The sequence below is a fragment of the Misgurnus anguillicaudatus genome, chromosome 1 (assembly GCF_027580225.2).
Source record: "Misgurnus anguillicaudatus chromosome 1, ASM2758022v2, whole genome shotgun sequence".
NCBI lineage: Eukaryota > Metazoa > Chordata > Actinopteri > Cypriniformes > Cobitidae > Misgurnus > Misgurnus anguillicaudatus.
Genome location: NC_073337.2, coordinates 11,211,609 through 11,237,245, shown reverse-complemented (window position 1 = coordinate 11,237,245; position 25,637 = coordinate 11,211,609). Strand labels below are relative to the sequence as shown.

General features: G+C 38.2%; 2 protein-coding genes across 2 annotated transcripts in view; both read left to right on the top strand.

Moving 5' to 3' along the window:
• The first annotated feature begins 3,332 nt into the window (after window positions 1–3,332).
• The window catches only part of LOC129432543 (protein mono-ADP-ribosyltransferase PARP12), a 164,730-nt gene continuing 142,425 nt past the window's right edge, over window positions 3,333–25,637 (top strand). Inside the window, exons 1-12 of the mRNA XM_073866261.1 lie at window positions 3,333–3,829; window positions 4,870–5,005; window positions 5,707–6,028; window positions 6,106–6,150; window positions 6,243–6,369; window positions 6,500–6,665; window positions 8,078–8,222; window positions 8,428–8,524; window positions 8,605–8,692; window positions 8,763–8,893; window positions 9,008–9,150; window positions 9,256–10,481. Of these exons, the coding sequence (XP_073722362.1) occupies window positions 3,555–3,829; window positions 4,870–5,005; window positions 5,707–6,028; window positions 6,106–6,150; window positions 6,243–6,369; window positions 6,500–6,665; window positions 8,078–8,222; window positions 8,428–8,524; window positions 8,605–8,692; window positions 8,763–8,893; window positions 9,008–9,150; window positions 9,256–10,274 (2,694 nt within the window). The 5' untranslated portion in view covers window positions 3,333–3,554 and the 3' untranslated portion in view covers window positions 10,275–10,481. The remainder of the gene's footprint in view (window positions 3,830–4,869; window positions 5,006–5,706; window positions 6,029–6,105; window positions 6,151–6,242; window positions 6,370–6,499; window positions 6,666–8,077; window positions 8,223–8,427; window positions 8,525–8,604; window positions 8,693–8,762; window positions 8,894–9,007; window positions 9,151–9,255; window positions 10,482–25,637) is intronic.
• Window positions 11,841–25,637, top strand: part of syn3 (synapsin III) — an 84,746-nt gene continuing 70,949 nt past the window's right edge. Inside the window, exons 1-2 of the mRNA XM_055190685.2 lie at window positions 11,841–11,945; window positions 23,162–23,575. Coding sequence (XP_055046660.2) covers window positions 23,181–23,575 — 395 coding nt within the window. The 5' untranslated portion in view covers window positions 11,841–11,945; window positions 23,162–23,180. The remainder of the gene's footprint in view (window positions 11,946–23,161; window positions 23,576–25,637) is intronic.

Sequence of the window (25,637 nt, the reverse complement as noted above, 5' to 3'; positions counted from 1 at the left end):
CAAAGTTGTTAAAATGTTTACTAATGTGAGCTACTGACATGAGCCCCAGAGCAATCAGAGCAGAGCTCAATATTAGACCCTTCCAAATGGGGCAAAAATAGACCCTATCATTCATTGGACAAATTGGGTTGTAAATGGACATGTAAAAACGTTTCTGGATAACTTTTGCACTTAAGTTACATACCTTCTATGAAAATATCATAGAACAATTTAACATATTATTTCAATGCATTCTTTGGCACCTTTAATGCAGCGCTGCACAGATGTATCGGCAAAATCTTTGCTCTCGTGACACTTTGATGTCATATGGATCAATCTGCGCACAACACAAGTCGAACACACACAAACAATCTGCCATCAAGATGTGAATAATTGTTTTTATTCTATTCAGAATCTACAACAATTAAATAGGTTAGATAAAGCTTTCTGCGATGCCCCTGTCAATCTTAAAGAGATTGTTGATGGGATTAATTTATTAAAAAACGGTAAATCTCAAGGAACCGATGAACTCGCTTCAAAAAAATGTAAATGATTTAATGAAAAAATACCACAATTTTTATTAGAGGTTTTCAGGGAAAGCATAGAAAATCTTCTCTTCTACCTACCTTATGTCAATCCCAAAACCAAAGATCCATTTTTATAGACAATTGGCGCCCAATTACCTTATTCAATGACAACGAAAATGTTTTTATTGTGCAACTATGATATACAAAAACTTTTTAACTTTCACCAGCAGGCTCTTTTGGCATGAATATTACTGGGTTAGTAATGAAATATATCTTGTGGGACAGCTTTTTTTTATAAATAATGCATTTTGTTCAGATATACAGAATTTCTTTTGAAATATAACATACCCGTAACTCATAAAGAGTTTACCACTTTTATTAATCCCATCTGGTATTTGTTAAGGGGGTCCAACACCGGACATGCAGCTCAGCACCGCGTCGAGTCGCGCATAGGACAACTCAGAGGTATCGTTCACCGGAAGTGAACAATAAATAGCGCAAGCTTAGTCAGATAGCGTCTACTTCAAAATGCAAAATATATGCTAGCAGCTAATGTTAATCGTCAATGATTTGGGACAAATATAATGTTATTTAATGTTAAACTATGTGAGTGGAGTGCACTGTGGCGCGACAGGGATTAGAGCAACTTCCTGAGTCGTAGCTGGGCGTATACTCATAGAAAGCAATGTGCTCGAGTTTTTTTAGAACGGTGCGACGTTGCGCTGCGCGTCCTGTGTGCGACCCCCTTTAGAGGTAGACCGATTTATCGGCTTTGACGATTAATCGGCAACGATAGTTCATTGGTGGAACCATCGGCTATCTGCAAAAAATCCATGTCGATATTTTTTTAAAGGGGCGTCATTTGCTTCATATCATAATGAAGTAATTTATTTGCTGAACAGATGCTGCATTAGCAAAGAAACAAAAGCAGGAACCTACGTTTGTCAAGGCTGTTAGATCAGGTCTCCACACCAGACAAAATAAAATATTCCAGCCCCGGACGCCAGATCACGTCAGAAAATATAAATTTACTCATTTAACAGGCTTCTATCAATTGATCGATTAAAGCTTGAGAACACAAGCAGGACATGAGACGAGGTTTATATGATGATAGAATAGGAACAGAGTTTTATTGATGGACAGTTTCAGTTGTATGTCTCGATGTTCAAACCTCGTCCAACAAGCACGAATTCAAAATGCACTGTTATACTAAAACTGCTTAATAGCAACATCCCACAAACCTTGAGCTTTCATAAACATTCTCTTTATCTCTGTTTACATAGACAGGACAGCTCAGGAAACTTCAAAAATATAAGACTGAACAACCATTAAAATGAATAAGACATATAAAATATAGAAATATAAAGAATGAATAATAGACAATATAAATGAATAAACAATAGAATATTGAAATATAATAATGAAAAAATAAACAATTATATGATGTTAAAAGTGATTATGTAAATAAATAACTAGGAATACACTAAAAAAACACAATAATAAAAACATTCTGCACGTTAGGATCTAAGGTAGGATCCATCAACAGGACAATAATATTAGTAGTACCTTGAACAGTTGCACAAAAATACAAGCAGATAAATCCAACCTAAATGTTTAATATCATGATTATTACCATCGAGTTTCATTTGTTTATTTCCAGCTGTTAACAAAAACATATCCAACTAATTAAAATCTTATTTCAGTTCTTTTTTTATCATGACTGCAATATATCTTTTGTTATTTTGATTAAACATAAGCAAGTAAAGTACTTGCACATATAATTATACAAATATACATAATTATAAATTAAATTTATGTCATTTCAACTTGGGAGTATTTTACAGAAGTATTTAGTCCAATACTTATTAATTAATAGATTTTTTTATTTATAGATTTATTTCATTTAGCACATTTTCATGGTTCAGTACTGTTGTTTTATTACCTTTGTAATACATTTCAGCACTGTTTTACTTCGAGTGTTATGTTTGTTTTTTATCCAGTATCCATTTTAAAAAACTATTGGTCGATTAATCGGTAATCTGCAAGCAGGGACCAAATTAGTTATCAGTAAAATCATTATCGGTTGACCTTTAGTATGCTTTTCAAAAAATAATACATTAACTATAAGTACAGTTTCCTACCTGAGGCTGTTAACACACCTATTGGTGAGATATGTCTCACTGAAACCATAAAATAAGAGCTGTACTCATTGAGAATATTGCGTTTGCTCCCTCTGCTATTTCATAATGGAATAGGATTTTTGATAATTTAATAGGAACAATATATGGTCCTTGCAACAAGATTTTTACTTACAAAGTAAAATAAATTTATTTTAAATTATTTTATAATATATACCCTACCAAATTGTTTTATACCCTATTTTTAGTTCTTTTACTAAAACAGTATTTTAAAGACCTTTAAAGAAAACAAAAAACATGAACAATTTACATGACTTATAATCTTTTCAATGCTTTTAATTTGTGACTTTTTTTAATTTGTACAATGTCCTCTCCATTGTTGATTGTTTACTTTTTGTTTTGTTTGACTTGAGCCATGATAATTTTTGTTTTGGTCTTTTTCCATTTTTTTCCCCTTCTGATGTTACTCCTAATTGTTTTGATTGTAATGTTACAACTAAATGTTCAATACAAAAAAACCCCAAGTTGAGCACACCTAACATGATTCGTTTAAAATGTAACAAAATATTTGATCATCTTTAATAAAACATTTTTAGTTAAAATTAATTATATAACATGATTCTATACAATAAATAGCTAATCTTGTGAACCCAGGCATGCGCAGAAGAGTCTCTGACGTAGGGCGCGTCTTTCTCTGATCATAAGTTTCGGTTTCCTTACACGACAGTCTCGGTACAGGACACTGAACCTGAGTCAGTTAGATCAGATCATATCTCTTTTTATGTTATATTTAGGTTATATACGGTTCAGAGTGCTTACACGAAACGGAGGTGCCAACGTACTCGGTAACGTTACAGGTGCCACTTGAGTTGGACACCGACTGATCTGGAGTGATTCGGGTGTGGATCTCATGATGTCTGTGGAAAGTATTCTGAAGATCTTGTGTGCTCAAAATGGATCGATGGAGTACGAGCGTCTTCTGGATCTTTCTTACGGACTGCCGGAGATACCAGACCTGGATCAGATCATCATCAAAGGCTCCATCTTCTCTGTGATCCAGCACAGCGACAATAAAGAGGTCATCGTGAAAAGTGCAGTGAAACTGTGTAAAAACAGCGAGTGTGGCGGCTTGTGTCGAGATCTGCACCTGTGTAAATATTATCTGATGACGGGATACTGTAAAAGGTGCGCGTGTATAACTTACAGGAGCCCGGGGCAAGTTGTCACAATCTACGGTCTCCTCGAACAGCAGTTATAACCGTGTGATTTACATTGTAAACATGACCAAAGCAATCTACCTCAGACCCTCAGATAGTGTGACAACATGCCCCTCAGGGCATATATAGGCCTCAGTAAACTGTGTTGTTTCTCCTGGTAACCCTACTGAAAAATCCAGCATAAGGTGGTGAGCTGGTATTGCTTTGGTAGCAAGCTGGTCTAGCTTTGTTTTGGTCACTTTTTAAGTTGGTCTTGCTGGACTTAGCCGGTCAAGCCGGACAACCAGCTGACCCACCAGCTTTGCAAGGCAGGAGGACCAGCTTAAACCAGCAAAAACCAGCTACCAGCTTATGCAGGTCTAAGAATAAAACCGATTTTTTTATCTAGAGATATTTCACTTGCTTCCAGTGATTATTACTGTACCTCATTGAGACTCATTAAGAACAGTCCAATCACATGATGTCAAAAACATAAAAAAAACACTGATTCGCTAACAAAAAAATATTGGGATTATAAACATTATATGGTGCAGCGCCCCAATGACGAGCTGAAACAAGCCGATTAGAGCTAAAAAAAACCCCGACTTGTTTGGCACCCCAGACACAGTAGTATTTTATTTTGTATTAATGTGTACTATATATATTTAACTTTTTGTTAACATGTTAAAGTAGCTTTCTTTGGCTAACGATATGGGGCATCAGCGTTAACGCTTCTCATTAAGGTGTTGCTCATGGCAGAAGTTAAACATTTCGCAGGTGTCAGCCAATCAGATTGCCTTATGCAAATAACCTATTACAGAGCCAGCCAATTACGTTTATGCAAGACTGGAGTACAAAGGAGCATGTGTTGCGGTCACTGTGATTGGCTGTTGTCACGTCAGGGCCATGATTTAAACGGTAAATGTACCGTGACTTTATGGGGGCGGCGCCCCAACGCCCCCTATTGAAAATGTTCATGTAAATGCTGTCTGTAGTAATACGAGTTTGTCTGTTGTGTGTGTTTTGCAGGCCATTGTGTAATTATGGACATAAGCTGATAACAGAGCACAACATCCGAGTCCTCACAGATCATCAGATGATTGGTCTGAATCGAGATGAAATTTGTGTTGTGTTACTAATCAGTGATCCCAACATTCTGCCTCCTGTGAGTCTAAACATCACATCCAGACATCATGTGACTTACAAAATTCATTCCCTCACATATAGCACTATGGTATTCTTAAAATGAGATCTTAAAATGATGGTTAAAGGTGCTCTAAGCGAATTCACGCGTTTTAGACCATAAACATTTTTGTTACATACAGCAAACATCTCCTCACTATCTGCTTGCTGCCTGTCCGCTGATCAAATTGTAAAAAAACGTGATCTCTGTAGACAGCCTAGGCTCCACAAACTGCGATAAAAACAAAGTGGCCAAACCTATGGCCAGAAACGATAACAAAGTGTTCCAGCCAATAAACGACAAGAAGGATTTGGGGGTGGGGGTTGGGCGTGTTCATGAAAGCACGGAAGGGAGGGGGAGGAGTTAGCTACGCTCCGTTTGTGTGAAAACAGTTCAAACATCAACAAAAAGTAACGTCACACGGATTTGCTTATAAAGCGCCTTTAAGTACCAAAGTTTATGAATAACTAAATTAATGTCTGATACCAGATTTTTACGCATATTGGACTATACGTGTTGCTGATGATTGTACAATGTTTATATCCACTTAGTTGTGTATTATAGTAAACCTGTGGTAAAATGGAGTCACTGGTAAGTTTTAATAGCATGAAATGTCTGTATTCATAGGTCTTTTATCTCTTTATAAATCGTGTGCGCTATTGGGTTGCTCTGTCCTATCACAGGTGTGCATGACATACAACAAAGGTGGCGGGCCGTACGGTAACTGTCTGGATAAAGAGCAGTGCACGAGACTGCACGTGTGTGAGAGTTTCATCAGAGGACGCTGTGATGTCACAGACTGCAACAGATCACATGATTTTCTCAATCCTCATGTGGTCAGAATCTTGAGACGCAGAGGAGTGCCCGATCACCTGATGTGTTCACTTTACTCCATTTACCGCAATATAGTCATGCTGAAGAGTTACAGTGGCAATACTCATCTCAAGAGCACAAAACACCCGGTTGGACTGAAGAGAAATAGTGCAGCAGTAAAGAGAGGCTCAGGTATTGGTGATTTTGCATGTGTGATATCATCAGATCAGATGTACTGTAAACTGAACTGCTGTGTTTTTTCCACACAGGATGTGAAATCTGCCTCAGTTTTGTCAAAGGCTACTGTAAAAACCGTGAGTTGAATGTACACAGGGAGACATGAGTGATGATGTACAGTCAGCTTTATATGAGAGGTCAGCGTGTGTCTTTTAATCTCTCATCACAGGAGACTGTGGCAGAATCCACTTTGAAATGCCGTATAAATGGGAAGTGAGGGTGCGTGACACCTGGACTCTCTTACCCAACAATGAGGAGATTGAGCGAGATTACTGCTGCCCATCTAACATCTACAGGTGTGTTTATGATGATTTATGTGTCTGATGATTGATTTATGTGTTTGGGATTCACACACGCAGATTGTTATTGACGGATAACTGTATTCGACTGATAAACGATCACGTGTGTGTTGTTCTACTGTGACAGTTCAGGAGCTGAGCCTGTTTGTTTCGAGGAAATGATTCTGGGTCTGGATGAGGTCCGGCGTCTCTCTACAGCACCCTCAGTTCTCTTTCCCAGTTTCATCCTCACCACCACTTGGGTCTGGTACTGGAGAGATGAGTACGATCGTTGGATCCAGTATGCATCAGTGGTACGCTTGAAGATACAGATTCATTAGAAGGACTTAGTATTTAAAGGATTACTCCACTTTTATAAAAAAATCTGATAGTTTGCTCACCCCCATGTCATCCAGGATGCTTGTATCTTTGTTCAGTCGAGAAGAAATCGAGGAAAAAAACACTCCAGGATTTGTCTCCGTACGGTGGACTTTAGTGGACCTCAACAGTTTCAACGCAGCTTCAAAGGGCTCTAAACGATCCCAACCGAGGCATAAGGGTCTTATCTAGTAAAACCATCGACATTTTCACCAAAAAATAAATAATAATAATAAGTACTTTTAAACATAGATGTGTATAAAGGATAGATGTCTCGCCCGCACTGCTGGCCAATTGAGTGGAACGTCCGCATTTGGCGGCCGTCTTTGCCGCGGGCAGCTCGCTCACTCGTGGCGTTGCGTTTTGATGGTGCGGGTACTTTTGGATGACCATGACTTGCTTAATTTCCTGCCGATTTTCAAACGGTTTGGTTTGTTATAAAAGTCAAAGATGTACCTATAACACTGCATACTTATACTAAAACTTATACTTATACTTAAAGCATCCAGAATTATAGCCACGTTAATAACGTTAGTAAGAAACCAAACCATTTAAAATTGGTGGAAAGTTGAGCAAGTTGTGGTCATTTAAAAGTAGCTGCACCATTAAAACTCAATGCTACGAGTGAGTGAGCTGTCTGTGGTAAGATGGCCGCCAGGTGGTGACATTAGAGACTCCGCCAGAACACATCTATCCTTTATACATATCTATGCTTTTAAACCTCAACATCTCGTCTTGCACTGGCCGTGTGACGCCCCAGTGTGACCTTGCGTATTATGTAATCACGCATTTACATAAAAGCTCACGCGTTGCATATGTGAAACGCACATTTGCGGACCATTTTAAAGAATAAACAGATACAAATATATTAATTAGTATCATTCCACATACAACAACGTCAGAACGCTCCTCTTTCTCCACACTTGTAAACATTGAGGCAGTAATTTTGCATACGTCATGTGTGACCTGTCAACGTGATTTTGCAATACGTAAAATCACACTGGTGTGTCCCACAGCTAGTGCAAGAAGAGAAGTTGTGGTTAAAAAGTACATATTTTTATTTTTTGGGTGAAAATGTAGATGGTTTCGCTAGATAAGACCCCTATGCCTCAGTTGGGATCGTTTAGAGCCATTTGAAGCTGCATTGAAACTGTAAACTTTTAAGGTTCACTATATAGAGAAAAATCCTGGAATGTTTTCCTCAAAACATTTAATTTCTTTGCGACTGAACAAAGAAAGACATAAACATCATGGATGACATGGAGGTGAGTAAATTATCAGGATTATTTTTTATGAAAGTGGACTATTCATTGAAAATCTTTCTTCTTCTTACATCTAAAACTTAAAGAAAGAAATGCACAGATTGTCTTCAGTCAGCAGTGAGGACCTGGAGAAGAAATATCAGGAGTATTTACAGCTCAACAACCCTTCAGATCAGGATGCTGTTGTGAAGTTCAAAGCCGGCAATCGGTTTTATGAGCTGAATTTTAAAGGTCTGTCATGGTTTTAATGTTGTCTTTCTGTTTCTGGTGCTTGTGTTGATTTCTGGAGTTTCAGTCTCTGTTGTTCTTGTATTGTTGGTCATATTAAAGTATTCAGGGGTTGTTTTATGTCAAAAGATGATACATTTTGTAATGCCTTTGAATAATCACTTGATGTTAAATTGTAAGAAAATTCAGAGGAGATTTACATTTACAGATATGATACAAAGAAATGAAGTAAGTGGAAGAGAGAGACCCATCAGACGACGGCCCGTCTTTATCTCCTCAGTGGACGTCCAGATTAGCAGAAACAGGTGACATGATTATAATGTAAAGTCAAGTTTATGTTCAGATTAATTTTGTGTTTCTGACTTAGTTCTGTGTTGTTTTGTAGCCGGAGAAGCTCATCGGCTAAGCCTCGCATTTATAAAGGGGTTCCTGGATTTTGGGACCAAAGTGCGATTCCTTACTGTGGATTTCAGGTTTGTTCATTAATTCTCATTTCTCCTTAGAGATGTCTATTTTCTCATCAATCCTTCCTCTTGTTTGCAGAAAGTTTGTCTCCAACCATCTCACAGAGATTACATGAGAGTCCAGGATCAGTTCGGTGAGACCATGAGAGGTTTCACAATCCGACAGATTGAGCGTGTGCAAAACAGGGAACTCTGGGAAAACTTCATCACGTGGGTATCATTTAAAAACTTAGTCTGCTTTAAAACTCTTTGACAGATGTGCAGATACATAGATAGATAGAAGGAAAAGTTTCTTTGTGTGCTGAATGTATGATTTATTTACAGCAAAAAAGAAGCAATGAAAAAAGCAAACAAAGAGAGATTTGGTGAACGCCTTTTGTTTCATGCGACCAAACTTTCCCTTGTTGATCTTGTATGTCAACGAAACTTTGATATTGAGATGTCAGATACCACAGTGTATGGGAAAGGTAGAGTACCCTTACTGTATATTAAGTGTACTGTATTTAATAAAATACTTATTAAACCTGCATGTAAGTCCATTTACGTATCATTTGCTTTCCTGGTGTTGACAGGGATTTATTTCTCAAAGGACGCACAGTCATGCCATATGAAGACAGATGAATGCGAAGCGAGCTTGATGTTTGTGTGCAGGGTTTTACTCGGACACTACACCAGAGGAGACGCTCGCTACCACCGCCCACCGCCCAAAAAGACCGCAGGAGATCACTACGACAGCTGTGTAGACAATCTCCGCGAACCGTCTGTCTTCGTGTTGTTCGACAGGTCACAGATCTATCCAGAGTTCCTTGTTACTTATGAGCAGAACAATTTTTTCGAAGTGTCAGACAACCGTGTCACATCTCTTACGTTGGGTGTTGATCATATAAATCTAAAAGATGGTAGACAAAGCCCTGAAGCCTCAGATGTTGGACAAAACTTAATCAGTGGATCATGTGGTGTAAGTCTTACATCTACACTAGGTTCTGCTTCAGGGGATACTTCACCCTCTTTAAGTCCCTCCAGAGAAACAGACTCGATCTCAGATTCAACACCAGACAAAGTTTCGAGCGTTCCAACTAAGGTTCCTGTCTTGGATGTTTCAAAAACCACTCTTAAACTAGTTCCGAGTACAACAAGTTTAACACCACTTGAGTCTGGTGTCCAGCCCCTGCATGTTGTAAAAACCTCAGATGATTCAGAGCACCAGAACATCTCAGTCCATGAGTCTATCAGCGGTTCTTCATCTGAAAACATCCAAGAAGTCCCTCAGATACACAGCGATTCAGTGTGTCAGCGTTCAGTGGATCTCAGACAACTGACAACTGAGTCGAGGGATTTAGTGTCAACAGTGGTGCAGTACTCAAATAATACTGTAAAACTGGACACGTTGTCTTCTCCGGTCCACTTGATGAGAACATCAGTCTCTTCAGCTCAGCGTTCCAGTGAATCTGTGCCAAACTCTTCATTGGATTCTTCTCATCGGACTGTCGGTCCAAAACGTTATCACACAGAAAACTCTTCAGCAACAAAACAGAGAACAGTAGAGACTATCAAAGTCACTTCACAGGAGAAACCATGCACTATTCAATGATTTTTCTGTCTATTACGTTACTTTTATAAAAAACTAAATCTGCTGTATTACCAACAAATAAGTGGTATTAATGAATTAATTTGCATAAATCTGCATAAATAGAAGAACTGATTGAAAGGTGAAATTTCTTTACCAATTTAGAAGTGTCTGTTTAGGGGTGTTTTGTGTGATTTTCTCTCTAAGAAGACACTTTTAGTCATTGGGATTGTTATCTTTACAATAATACTCACATAGCAGATGCTTTGTTTTCATAACATATCATGTGATCATTAATTATTGTGTTTATTACCAGTATATTATGTCACTCAGTGTTCTTGTCTACAGGTGTTTGTTTCTGTATCGTATAAATCGGCAGTAAAGTTTATTTCTGATCTATGATTGTGTGATATGTCGAACTTCATTATTATAGTTTAAATTACAGTTTAACGTTTGCAAAATAATGTGTGCATTTCTCAAAAACAATTCGTACAAACCGCACAACATCATTCAAAATCCTTAGTTCATCTCTCAAAAGTTAATTGGCAAGTCATTGTTCATGAAGACCAGTCAAAATGTTTACCCTTGTTGTCAATATAACAAGTATATATGTCAGTATTATTTTGATTCAAACTGTGAATGAATTCACATTTTTATTTTTTGTAATCAAATTACACATTGTGATTAAAAAAAATTATAATAATAATCTTACAGTACAAATACAAAATTAGAAAGGTTCAATGTACACTGTAAGAAATTTCAAATTTTCTTTAACTCAAAATTTCAAGAATCACTTGACAACAATTTATTAATTCAGTTCACATTTACAAAAGACTTGACTATTGTGCATTATAAACTGTATGATTGTATCAAAGCATTTGCAATTTTTCCAAAACAATGAGAATTTGCTTTTATGTGGTGCACAACTGACTTGATGATGTGGAAGTTGAAGTTAAAGAAAGTGTTTTGAAAATAAATTTCTGATCGTAGAAATGCTCAAAAGCGACTGAAGAAAAACTGTAACTCCTGTAGGTTGAGTTTCGTGTTCATTTAGGTTACTGTGTTCATTTATAGATTACTGTAGGTTACTAAACTACAAACAGTTGTGATTTGAATTATCAATATCTTTAATCTGAGCTAGAGACACACAACGTTGTAAGTTTTTTATTGATTGAATAACGACATTAAATACAACAATACCACATGAACAAGAGGTATTAGTCACATATGTTACTAGTAAAGAAGAAAGAAAAAGAGAAAATATTGAGTTTTTTTTTAAATATTACATCTTTAAGTATATGGTACTTTTCTAATACAATAAATAACGGTATAATATATTGTTCATTACTTCCAAATGATCTCACTCAAACTCTTGAGTAAATAGAATGATAAAACAGATGCAAGATGCAAAATGGTTTCTTTTTCCTTTCCACAAAATTCACAAGCAGATGAAATATTAAGCTTAAATCTTTCCAAAATATGTTAAGTGGAGCGCGTTTAACAGATGCAGCGCAGGCAGGACTCTCAGTCTTGCGCATGCGCTTTTCAGTGTCTCATTGAATATTAATAATGTTCGTCCAATCAGATGTGAGTGAATTAATGCGGCGAGTACCGCACGTTCCCGTCATGCACCGTGAGCACGAGCGAGCGCTGCTGCTGAAGGCGGTGTGTGGCACGAGAGCAGAAGCGTCTGAGGTAAATCTGCTAAACCTTCATTTCTGCAGATATTTCACTTATTATTATATTCGCTTATAATATCTGTATATAATGCGAAGGAAAAAATACCATAGATATGAAATATTGTTTTGTGCATGTTAGTGATGATGGGTGGATCTGCTGTGTGGTAATGTAGCACATCTAAAATAAAGATAATCACAACATAACAACCTAACGCCGTAGAGGGAATGTATTGTGACGTTTTAGATTTGACAGTGTTTAATTTCTTGGAATTTTCTGTTTTATTCGCTGTGGACGAGGGAATTCCCTGAATGTATCGTATCGATCTATTCATCCTCACAGAATCACGCAGGTTTATTTATTAATAATCAATAATTCATCGTGTCGATATCTGGGCGCTTTTAGTCACGTGCAAACGTCATAAATCAGTTCTCGTTGCGTTTCACTGTTTCTGAAAGGAAACGCTTTATTCTGTCAGGATTTTACTCATTTAACTTGTGCCTATGCTATGCACCGCAAGCGAATGAAACGCTTCCATCATACTCAGCGCAGATGTGACGTCATGCACTGGACAGAGCAACGTGTGCGTTCATTATACTGGAAGCGTTTGTTTATAAGCGTTGTGATTTTGAGCTTTATGTGATGGTTTTGAGGACATACAGGTTTTACTAAAGAAACACTGTTGCTCATAACTTGTATGTGATTCAGTATATTCATTTGTTCATTTATATATTTATAGGTTTATTAGTTTACATTTACTTAGAGAGATTGATATGTGTGACAGCATCCTGTAGATTCTGTATACTGATGATCTGTGTTTGGACTTTTCATCATATTTGTATTCTTTACAAATATGATGAAAAGTCACATATCACCAAGAGTTTGATGTTTTTGACTGTTTACACCTGAACAACATTGATGTGTATATTGTGATTTGATCGTAGGAACCATTATATATGGGTGGGACAAGTCAGTCAAACCCATTCCACTAGAGGAGTGCTGTAATAAATTAAACTCCGTTTTGCATTTCAGCTACAACCTTGACTGCTTCCTCAAATCCATTCCATTTGGCTCATTTAGAGTTCATATAAATTAAACTCTCTTAGAGGTCTGTGCGGGACTGTTTTTCATCACTCTCCCGCAAGGTTCTATTCCGCACCCACCCGTTCCCACTTAAAATATCTGCTCAATCTGTGTTCACCCGCTTTCTGCAACAAACTTGTATCAGTTAACCTTTATTCGTCTTGTCCAAATAAAAGTAAATATTTTAACATTGTACTGTCAGCAGAGTAGAGAAAAAAATGTCACTGAGAAAAATAAATGAAATATGTTATTATGTCACTTAGGTTGTTAGCAAAATATGAATGAAGGAAACCCATTGGCTTTTGCGAAATTAACCTTTTAATCAAACTGTTTAACATCTTTTAACAAAAGAAAGTCCCAATGGCCGTCTTCTCAAAATACCGACCATGATACTCTCTCTTTTATAACCAATACACTGCTCTGTCATAGGATGTTGTCTCAGACCACATGCTCTCGTTCTGACCACTACTGTCTTTTATTTAATAAAAGCAATTGTTTAATTTAAAGACAACAGAATATGAAAATGGCATCTACTCCAGTAAATGTTTTATTTTTTTTAAGGTGGGACCCACCCACATTTTCTTTGCCTCTGACTCCCATGATCTGACAGTGAAAACTGTTTCATTGACTGCTTTGTAAGTGCTGTTATTTTATTCAGCATAGTCTTCCTCCATGCCAGAAATATAGAGGAGCAATTCCAGCATTATGGATGTGACATTTGCAGTCTGATAATGAGTCCAGACATCAGAAAAATATCCCTCTGTAGTCATGTTTTCTAGTTAAGATAAGTGAAAGCATGCATGTTTTTGGGAGACAAAATACTTTGTAGGAATTCTCTGAATTAAAATGCACAAACCAGAAGCAGTAAGCTTAAAGCTCCCGTTCTGTCTGTGATTTTGAAGCTTTGATTGTGTTAATAGTGGGCAAGCAATATAACATGTGTTCATGTTTCACGTGTTAAAATCGCGGTATTTTTCACACAATTTACTTATCTGTATAGCGCTGTTTTCACTGTCCTCAAAACAGGCTGATCCTTGTTATGTGAAGTCCCTCCTTCAGAAATACGTATCGAGTTCTGATTGTGTAGTTTGTTTAGTGTGCTGTGATTCGATAGCAGCTTAGCTTAGCAGAGCCGTTTGAGCCAAAGCTGGTGACTGATGTATTCATGTGGGCGGAGTTTAGGCAACGAACTGTTTTACTGACGTCATTAAAGCAGGAAATAGAGGGCTGTAGTCCTAACCGGCCGTTCGTTGTAGGCTTTTAAAGAGGAATTGTATTGAAGAAAATATATCGCCTGACAGTGAACTTTGAGCTTTATCATTTTACAGGAATTATTTATGCTATTATAGCAACATTACACTAACTAGGGTTTAAAATATGGTATCAGGAAGAACGTGACCTTTAATATTAAACAAACGGAGAAGGGATGGCTCTTTAAAGCAATGGTTCTCAAACTTTATCGGTGTGCGGCCCACCTTGTGTACAGTGCATCTTGTGACCCCCCCAAAAAAACTATGACTTAAAATTTGAATTACTAAACATAATGGGGTGGTTCCCTGGACAGGTATTAGACTAGTCCTAGACTAAAATAAATTTAAGAGCTGTCCAAACTGAAAACAGCGTGCACTGACAAATCTTAAAATACATCAGTGCCCTTTGTTTTGCCTCAAAATGCACAAAAGTAATGTTTTTAGCAAGGCATGTTTATTAAAACAAGTTGTATTTCCTAATTAAATTAAAGCATGGTCCTGGTTTAAGCTAATCCCTGTCCGGGAAACTGTCCCATTAAGTTATACAATGTTGTGATGTTGGTTAGTAGCCTTATTTATTTTTTTCTGAGGTTTAATTACACAGAACTCATGATAAATTATTGTATTTTATAAAATGTCATAAAACTGGGTCCCCCCTGGCACAATCTCTCACCTCCCAGTTTGAGAACCACTGCTTTAAAGAACATTTCATATATTTATTTAAATTTTATTTTTATGCCCATTTATGATGAAGAAACAACATTGTGGACTTAACCTTTTTCAAATTTGCACTTACTTAACTATTGAAAAAAAAAGACTTTGCATGGGTGTTTAACCATCAAATATTGACATCTGAGATATCTGTATGGTTAAAAACTTTGGGTGAAAACCTTTCATAATAAGATTAAATAATTTGCATGGAATAGCTCAGAGGATAGGTTATCATCTACTTGTCAGTCTTCCTCTGTCAGTGCCGATGAAAGACTTTAAAAAACACTTCTGTCATTATTATACAGAAATTTATAATAATGTAGCTTGATAAGTAGTGTTTAGATATTTCTGTGAGGTTAGGTATGCTCTCTTCTTCCCAAAAGAAGAAATTTTAAATAAATGAAAAGGGCAAAGAAACCCATTCAAAGTGGTGTATCGTGAAAGTCTGTATGGGAATATCTTCAGTGGAGGAGGACATTTAAAATGTAGATCTGTTCCTCATAGAAATCTTGTCAAATTAAATTTCCGAACACGACCATTCTGTCATGTACTTTCATGACCATGGTGTGGGCTTTTCTGAAGCAGTGTTCAAACTGTTGTTGACATGGAGCTGTGTGAAGATTCTTCAGAACTTTGTGTTCCTCTGAATACTATTTGTTTATACCACATATAAGTGTGAGAAATAGTGACATTTTCATTTGTGAGTGAGTGATATCTTGTGCTTCTCTAACTAATGTGTTTCTTTAAAGTTTCAATAGTCTTTAGTGATTCATCGGTTTAATCCTTCAAGCACTTTGAAATCCTGCAGTGTCTTCAGTATTTTTAGATGTTTGAGCGATGCACTATAATGACACGAACATTACTATTACAGCAGAACATTGACGCACACAGGATATATCTCCTGTTTTAATGTCTCTGTTCTGCCTCATCTGCTCATCACATTATTACAGAGACTATCTAAAGATGCAGATTTACATCAGTGAATATTAACTTAAGGTATATTCCACTTTTTTTTAAAATCCTGATAATTTACTCACAAGAAAAAGAAAAAATATGCACTTTTAAACCACAACTTTTCGTCTTGTACTAGATGTGTGACGCGCGGTGTGACGTAATGTGTAAGCACAACTTGACGGAACGATAAAAAGTCCAAAGGCAGCTTAAAAGCCTCTGCTCTTTCTTCATTGACAGCCTCATTTTCACATCAGTACATTCATCTGTCTGCATGTACGTGGCTGCAGCATCAGTGATTTAAAGCAGATGAATTTAAAGATGCTTCTTTTCCATTAGGGTGCAAAAACGAAAGCATATTTACACATGCAGCTTATGTTCAAAAATATAACCATATAAACTTTTATAGTTGAATTTGAGCATCATAAATGATCCCTTACCACTGGAAATTGTGACTTGTTTCTGTGGTGACATCACTTCCTGTGGCTGTTTTGTACCAGTGATTGTCATACCGTATAATATTTATTTGATCAGACAGTTGAGCATTAATGTTAACTTCAGTTTTTTGTGTGTGTGTGTGCGTGTGCGTGCGTGTGTGTGTCTCTGTGGTGGGGTGTACACCACTGTGTGCATCAGACACCACCTCATGACAGTAACCTGTCAGATTCCTGATGAGTAAGTAATGGAGTTTGTGCATGTGTACATGACAATTCTGTTGCTTTCGATGCTCTTATAAGTTTGATGTTCATAAAGTTCATTAGGGGTGTGCAAAAAAATGGATTCACATTTGAATCGCGATTCAAGCATTGCCGATTCAGAATCGATTCATAGAATTCCAAAAATCGATTCATATATATATATTTTAACGCTGTGTTACTATCGTCCTGAAATGAGTTGATCTCAGTATTCCCATAGATAGCGGATCGAAGTCACACTGACGCCTGCACACTCTTGTCACAGTGTTTCCCCACACATTGCTGTGCAGCGCTGCCCAGGTTAACAAGTGCCCAAGTATATCTGGCATCAAATTTTGTTCTTTTTTCGTTTTCCGTGATGATGACACTCTTTAAAAATTTTGTGCGCGACATAATGAGTTCGGTGTGTGTTCACGGATGCGACACGAACAAGCTCGTGTCACATTGTATCCTTCATGTTTCTGAACTTGAGCAAAGTTTTACCATTAGAGGACTTCACGGAACACCCGCGGCCCATATGGTTCCGGGTTTGTATTTGAAATGGTCAGTCGGGTCCAGGTCAGTGATAGTTAATTACCCCGGGTCCCGAGTCTGATTAATATTGTGTGTAAAACCCGAGTCGAACGGAGAGTGGCCGTGAGCGCTACCGCGCTAAAGCTAGCTCTTTTCTATTATTATTAATAAACCATATATTTTCTAAAACCTATTGCAATGAACGAGCAAATCTCAAGCTGACTCAAGATTTACAAAACGCAAAGCTGTAATGTAAAGTCCCCTGTCACTGGGACAGCAAGTAGACTTTTGAATCTGAAATAATGAGTGGATTTAGCTTTTTTTTTAATCGGCAAGAGAGAAATAGAAAGAGAGGCACTTTTCCTGCTTCTGCTCTATCTAATAGAAATAATAACCATTATAACACCAGTCACATTTATAATCTATAGACCTGCACTGTCTATCATTAATATGCTTTATTATTGTATTTGATAAAAGGGGTCATCTAATTGCTTCATATCAGTTTTTATTTTTAGTAATATCAAACTACATTTAATTTGTTGTGTTTATTTTCTTTAAAATTGTATATCTACTACAATCAGTCACATAGGAAAAAGTAAACTACATTTACATACTGTGAATCGTTTTTGAATCGAAAATCTATTCTGAATCGAATCTTGAGCCTAAAAATCGGAATCGAATCGAATCGTGAAATTTTCTGAATCGTGCACCCCTAAAGTTCATGTCCTGAAACCATTGGCCAGGTCTTCCTACAGAGTATTGATCGTTAAGCATCGAAACATTTAATCATTGTGTTGGTATGAAGTAGGGGTGGGCGATATGACCAAAATCTTCTATCACGATAGGATTCATTTTATATCATGATAACGATATGTATCACGGTAGAGTTTTTTTAAATGTTTTAATAGGGTTTTAATCTTTAATACCATAGAAATGTTCATAATTCTCAAAAAAAAAAAACATATACAAGCATAGAAAGAAGATAAAAACAAACAAAAACAAAACTTGTCTGTGTTTCAATGGCTTAAAATAACTTGATTTAAAACTGCAGCGCTTAAATACGTGTACAAACGTTACGTTTTCGCGACCACGCGCACAGGAGCGTGACGTGGGCACGTAACCTCGATAGAAATCTCTACCGGTTGACAAATTTCTACCGGTTAATTATGTCTACCGGTTTATCGCCCACCCCTAGTATGAAGCAGGAGCAGGACTCAGCACCTCTGCTTTGTGTGTTTACTTTTACATTAAGGATAGACACTTGTGTAAAGTGAGGAAAACAATAAATGAACATTTGCAGTGGGTTTTTAAAATAGCAACATTGCAATATTTGAGTTTTGTCATTTAATATATGGTAATACTAATACTTGGTTTTACTCATAAACTAAAAAACAGCTATTTGACGGGTCTATTTTAAAGTCCTGATGGTGACTGTGGTGAATGAAGCTTCAGAGCTGCCCCACAAATCAGGACTGAAGACATCTGCGTATGTCTGTAGTAGTGTTGTCAAAATATTGATATTTTGATACATATCAATAAAAAAACTAAGATGATTCCAATACTTGTGTCCGACGGAATTGATACTTCGACACCAGCTGCAGAGTAATTTTAAACTCTGTAAACACAAGCTGCGTGTTCTCGCTCTTTCTCTTTCAAGCGACACACACACCCTGCACGTGAATGCAGTGCCCGGCCTATTCATCCGCCTGTGGTTTCACAGTACAAGAAAGCCAAGCAGGAGTGCTGTGTGGAGCTTTTTCGGATGCGAGTCAAACGAGCATCATGGGAAGCCGAAGGAAAACAATTGAAGTAAGCCGAATATGTAAGCATCGCTACAGAACAGTGCGCTAACGCCACTAATTTAGCAAAGCACTTTGAAGGACTGACACACAGACCTGTTTCAAGCATTTTTGATCCATAGCAGCAAGGGCATTGTTACAACGTCGTGCCCCATATATGGTAAAGACAAAGACAGCGGAAACAGCTAGATGGTCAGTCCAGTGGATTTAATGCTCATTATTGGCATTTACTTTTTTTTGCATAAATCAAAAACCACCTCAAGCGAGCATAAAAACGTATTTTGCGAATTAAGGGATTTTCAATCATAATTTGGCATTTCCATCACTTGTTTTTGATGCAATACTTCAAAATGCGCATAAAAGCATGGTGATGGAAACATGGCTTCTGTTCCTGTGAAGTTTATTTCGTGTCTTCATAGTGAGTTTTACACATTGCAGGTGTGATGTTCTTGGCTCCACCAGGTGTTTGGATTCAGTATGAGATGGTCTGTGTGTATTACTGATGTACAGAATACACAGCGTCTTGGGTAGAGCCAAGTTTTGGAGACTCAAGTATGAAAAAGGAAGCGGTTGCTAAGCAACAGAATTGTTTCCTGTTTAATCATGTGGGAGTACCAAAACACTTTTACCCAAAGATGCTCGATTGAAAATGTTTGCAGTGTGTCAGCCAGAGTTTTATTACTGTAAGTCCTGATGATGAGCTCACAGCAGGACATGATGGGATCCATTACACTACAGTAACTGATTATTATATCAAAACCCTCCTTATCTGAAGAGAGATCACTGATCTGTTCTGTTGGGTTGTAATCTGTTGTATTCTGTCATTCTTCTACTTTGCACTGAAGTTGATCAGAGATGTTCAGCAGTTATTTAGCATATCAGATCTCTATTTATCCTGTGCGCGTGTGTTTGTGTGTGTCTGTGTTATATTAATAACAGTTAATTATGTGCTCATTTAATTGTCAGTAGAGCTCTGAATGTTTTCATTGAGCCTGTCGTGCCTTCAGCCCACGCTGGAGAAACCTTCAACGTTTAACGGACAAAAGGTCTTGTGATGAATGTGTCTGTTGTTCAGATGACAGTTCAGATGTTTAAGAGCATGAGGTGGCTGAAGATGTAAATCTCTGAAACCAGCACATGTGTCAAACTTTGATCCTGGAGGTATTGGCCATTAAAGGAAAACACCACTGTTTTTGTACAGCTCCTCGTGAATGTGTTAGCATTTAGCCTAGCCCCATTCATTCCTTAGGATCCAAGCAGGGATGAATTTAGAAGCCACCAAACACTTTTTTTCCTTATTTAAAGGGACAATAAGTAGTATTTACCCCCATCTAGTGGTATATTGTATTTTGCATTCAAACCAATAGTGCTCTCTAGCACCTCGCTTTTCCAAATGCGTGTTGCAACTACAGTAGCCGTTATGTACTCACTGATCTCCTTGTCCGTTTCAGCTGGTTCACGTGTTCTGAATGAAAACGCGTTGTGGAAATGTGTTGGTAGGCTGGTGCTTTTTGTCCCTCTCTGCTATTATAGTTTATCAATACGGCGGAACGACATGTAAATAAAGAGAAGAAATTCTAGGCTTACAAAGAAAAGTCAGATCACTGGGAGAGGTCATTTGACACCAACATATTTATAAATAAAAACATTGATTTTGATTAATTCTTTCCCCGCCATTGACGAGATAACTCGTCAATTAAGAGAAAACGCTTTCCTGCCAATGACGAGAATTTCCGGCTTTCCGCAATACCGCTATTATCCACCAGTTGGCACACTTCCGCAACTTATACAACTCGAGAGTAGCGCCTTACGTGAAAGAGAAAGAACTCCATGTATGTTTTAAATATCGCTCTGCATCTGATCTCTATCAAAAGTCCTTCACAAAAATTTAATTATCTCAGCTTTTTGCTCAAAATTGGGTGTTTTTGAAGAAACCTACCCATATTTGAGAGGTGATAAAAAAGAAACTGATCAAGGTAGGATGAGACTTTTTTTTTGAAAGCAGAGGTTAATCGTGAAAAATGCTGGCGCTGGCTGGCAACTTTTTTTGAAAAAACACTGGCGGCAAAAGAGTTAATAAAACACTTAAAACCCTACTTACTGTCCCTTTAAAGAAACATGAGGAGTTACATGAGTAGCTACAAAAAAAATGTTTGTGCCACCATACTTACTTATGTAACTACTCATGTAACAGTCTTTAATAAGGGAAAGATGGAAGTGTTTGGTGGCTTCTAAATGATCATAGCTATTCAGATTGAATTCACAGTCAGAGATAAAAATAGGGTGACCATACGTGCCATTTTCCGGGACGCGTCCTGGCCAGGATTTTGCGTGCGTCTTCTGTAAGTCGTACTTGTCGACCGCATACGTCATCGAGGTTCTCACATTTCCGTTAAAACATATACAATCATGGTAGTTTCATTCTTACCTTGAGGGCGCACTCACATTATCCAAACCAAACTATGCCCCAGCGCGATTGTCACCCCTCCCTACTCCCCCAGGTGCACGCACTCACACTGTACATTTTAGCGATCCGAGTCCGGGCGCGCTTTTGTCATTAAGATGCGATTGTTTTGAAAAAAGCATGAAGTAAAGTGCTCTCTTAACACTGGAACCCACCGTAATGATAAGTCTTTGTTTTTTATTCTGAGTCGCTTGGTGCGCGATTACAGACAGCCCTCTCACATGTCATCATATTGCTTAGTTGATCTGTCACGTGTGCAGCTCGGACATTCACGTAACCCCGCTGCTCGCATCGAAAGGTTTTTACGGAGGCAGATGAAGGCGAGTGGTCGCGCAACTGACGTCTTCGCCCGAGCGCGGTTTGGTTTGGATAGTGTGAGTGCGCCCTGAAATGTAACGGTTGCTTTTCTGAAATAGAACCTGGAATAATAAACCTTGATGACGTATGTGGTTGACAAGTACGACTTCCAGAAGACGCACCCGAAATCCTGACCAGAATGCATCCCGGAAAAATGTCACGTATGGTCACCCTAGATAATAATGTACGTCTTTCTGTACAGTGGTAAATGATGGGGAATCTTCAACTCTCTCTTCTCTGTGTCTCTGCTTCATTAGTGTTCACATTCAGCATGTCTGTTGTTTATCCCTGCAGTAAAGCTCACATTATTCTAATGAGATGTTCTTTATCAATCTCTCTGTGTGGGGAAATCTCATTACTTGCCAAGAGCAGATAGATGTAATGGTGCGTTTTTTTCCATAAAGTTCATTGAAGCAAATTGTATTATTTTAGAGTTGCTTTTAAAAGCAGTAAGAGATGGATCTGGAATGATATACTGCAGTAAATCACTTTACATGTGCTCTTAAGGTACATTCACATTATAAGCGACTAGCAGTAGCAGAGTGACGCAATCTCATTGATTTCAATGGAAGCTCGGCGGCATCCGGCAACACAAGCGACAGTGACTGTTGACCCCCCCAGTCACATTAGCTATAACAGACAGAGACAGAGCGACAGGCTACCATTCATTTCCAATTGGAGTGGCTGTTTGCCAGCGACGAGCTCGCCGGTACGCCGAGCAAGGTGGGGCCAAAACAGACAAGAAGGCTATTTTATGCAAATGCTGAGCGATGCGACAAAGCGACTACCAATCGGAGTGAAGAGGCAACGTGACGTAGGTCAGTGCCTCGAGTCGAAGAAAATAATTCAAGATGGTGGAAAATGTGTATTTCTGTATATATCTGATAAGTTTGGCATGTTATCTCATATATTTTGTTACTTTTATCGAGAAATAAATACTTTTAAATCCAAAAACATCGTTCTTTTAACTTAACAACACCTCTGAGGTGACTTTTGATACCGCTTTTAGATACTAGCCAAGGAATGCCCACCAAGCAAGTGCGTGTCGCTCTCTCTTGTAGCTAACGTGACTGTAGGGTAACGGCTGGATGGGCGTGTCCAGTCACGCGACAAAGTTAAATTTTTTTTAACTTTTTGCAAATTATGAGCGACATTCGGGAGCGACTACCAATGAGAACGAAGCAGGGGAGTTCACGTCATCCGTCTCTCGTCAGTTACTGGAGTGGACGTTACTCATTTGTTTATGACAAATAGATATAGAAATGCCTCTTTTGAAAGAGCGACAAAGGTCGCTTATAATGTGAATGTAGCTTTATATGCGTTCTACCTCAGGATGGTGTCCAGCAGACGCAAATCCTCTGTCATGTACAGTAAATCATGCCCATAAATGTTCTGTCTCCGCGTCTTACAGATTAATCACCAGCTTCACCATGAACTACCTGCGCAGACGTCTGTCAGACAGCAGCTTTGTAGCCAATCTGCCCAATGGCTACATGATGGATCTCCAGAGATCCTCAAGCTCCACCAGCTCTCCGGCTTCACCGGCCACAGAGCGCCGCCAGCCGCCGGCCTCACCTGCGCCGCCAGCCCCGCAGGCACAGGCCCCATCCCCACAGCCGGCCCCACAGCCTGCGGCTCCGGCCCCGCCCACTGCCTCCGGTGGTTTCCTCAGCTCATTCTCCAGCGTAGTGAAGACGGCTCAGATCGCCAGCGCTGTGCATGCGAAGGCCTCGGCGCACGTCGAAGCATCTGCCGCTCCTCCAGCTAAACCTGCCGTACGCAAACCCAAAGTGCTTCTGGTCATCGATGATCCGCACACGGACTGGTAAGTTGATTTACTCTCTCTCCTCCACATCCCAGTGCTTAAACAACTACATAGTGACAATAAAGAGACAATGACTTCACATTCTTACAGTATGTTTTGCTGAAGTCGTGAAAAAAATGCTTGAACCTTTTTTCTGGAAAAAATCCATATTATTCCGTGTGTAGTGTAGGATAATATCATACATTTCTAGACTTTTTAAGCACACGTGCTAAACTGTTCGCTTTAAATGCTTATATCTTTTGTATCCGAATGTTGATTCATACCAAAATGCTTTTTTGCATAGTTGTGTTTGACACATGAGAACGTCTCGGGTTACGTATGTAACTGTTGTTCCCTGAGAAGGGAACGAGACACTGCGTCTCCCTTGCCATACTTCCTGTGTCCCTGTAACGCCGTCTTTGGCAATATTTCAGATAGTGATATACTTCCTGGCTCCCACGTCACCCTGTCTTTGTCATTAGGCCTCACCATTGGTTGAATTTGATATACACATTCAGACGCACTTACCTCTGGGTACCTCCGGGTATTGGACCTGGAAAGTCCTTAAAAGGTACTTGAATTTGAAGTTTAAGGTGTGGGAATGCTGCCTCGAGGTCTAATGTGAGTGTGTTCATCTAGACCTGCAGATAATCTGACTTCTTATTTCTGCACAGGGCATTAGTGTGTTTATTTAATATTTTGGGTGGTTTATGTTTTCAGTTAGAGTTTAGTACTCACTGTTACTTTTAATCCAGTCTACATTCTCTGATAACAACATGTGTTGAGACTCCAGATCTGTGTGACATCTTAAGACTAAAAGGGTCTGTGACAACAACTGGGTTTAGTGTTTATCCCTATAAATTAAAAAAACTGTAATATTATCTAAACATCCTTTTCAAACATTGAAAACCAAAATAAGATATTCACACGTGATTAGAGAACATAATGATGTTATTTTACTCAATCCATTAGCAAATAGTTTACTTGTTTCTTAAGTTCAATTTAAGTATTTCTTTATATTGTAAAACAAAAATGTTTTTATTTATTAATTGATTTTGCTGTATTATGAACAAAACACAGATGTGTTTAAGATGCAGTGATTCTTCTACCACAAGATGGCGCAATAATCTATCAGAATCAAACTCTTATCAGCAGGTGGCGTTAGATGTCTATCTATCATGAGCTCCAGTGTTCACGTCTATTTAAAAACCAGAATTGAGTTTTGTCTGCTAGCTCTTAACAATTCACAATAAAATTTCCCAATACTATCAGATTCATTGTTGTACATACATTTTACAGAATTTATCTTTTAGGAAGGTTGAATCAAACTATTGATAACATAATCGAGTGTATAAGGGACAGTGTGAATGTGTCTAAAACATAATGAGTACCCGCCCCATTACATAACAATAACCAGTAACAAATGCTGGTTAATGTTTGTGATGTAATCAACAGATTCTCTGATGTCAGTACAGAATATTTACAGCTCAATCTGATATCATGATAAATCACTCACAGATCTCTTCAGTTGATGTTTTAAGTGACTCAAGTGACTCTGTGTGGGGAAACTCTTGCTACTGTTTGTGGATCTCTCTCTCTCTCTCTCTCTCTCTCTCTCTCTCTCTCTCTCTCTCTTTCTCTCTCCCTCTCTCTCTGACAGATCAATGACAGATCAATGATATAATGTCACATAAGGATTCCCTCTTCTGTACAGACACGGCTGCAGTAAAACATGCACTGCTTTGAATGCTCTCATATAAAGACACAGACACACACACGCACACACACGCACACACACACACGCACGCACACACACACACACACACACACACACACACACACACACACACACACACACACACACACACACACACACACACACACACACACACACACACACACACACACACACACATATCATTTTTTAAATTAAAATAGTTAAATGGATGCCACACTGAACAAGAGGGTTGCAAAAAAGTTTCTATCCAAGGCTTTTAGCGCATTAAAAAGTTTACCGATATAGCTGATCGAAATGCATATTAACAAAAACATTTTGCATATTTTGACAAAATTATTTTCTGTT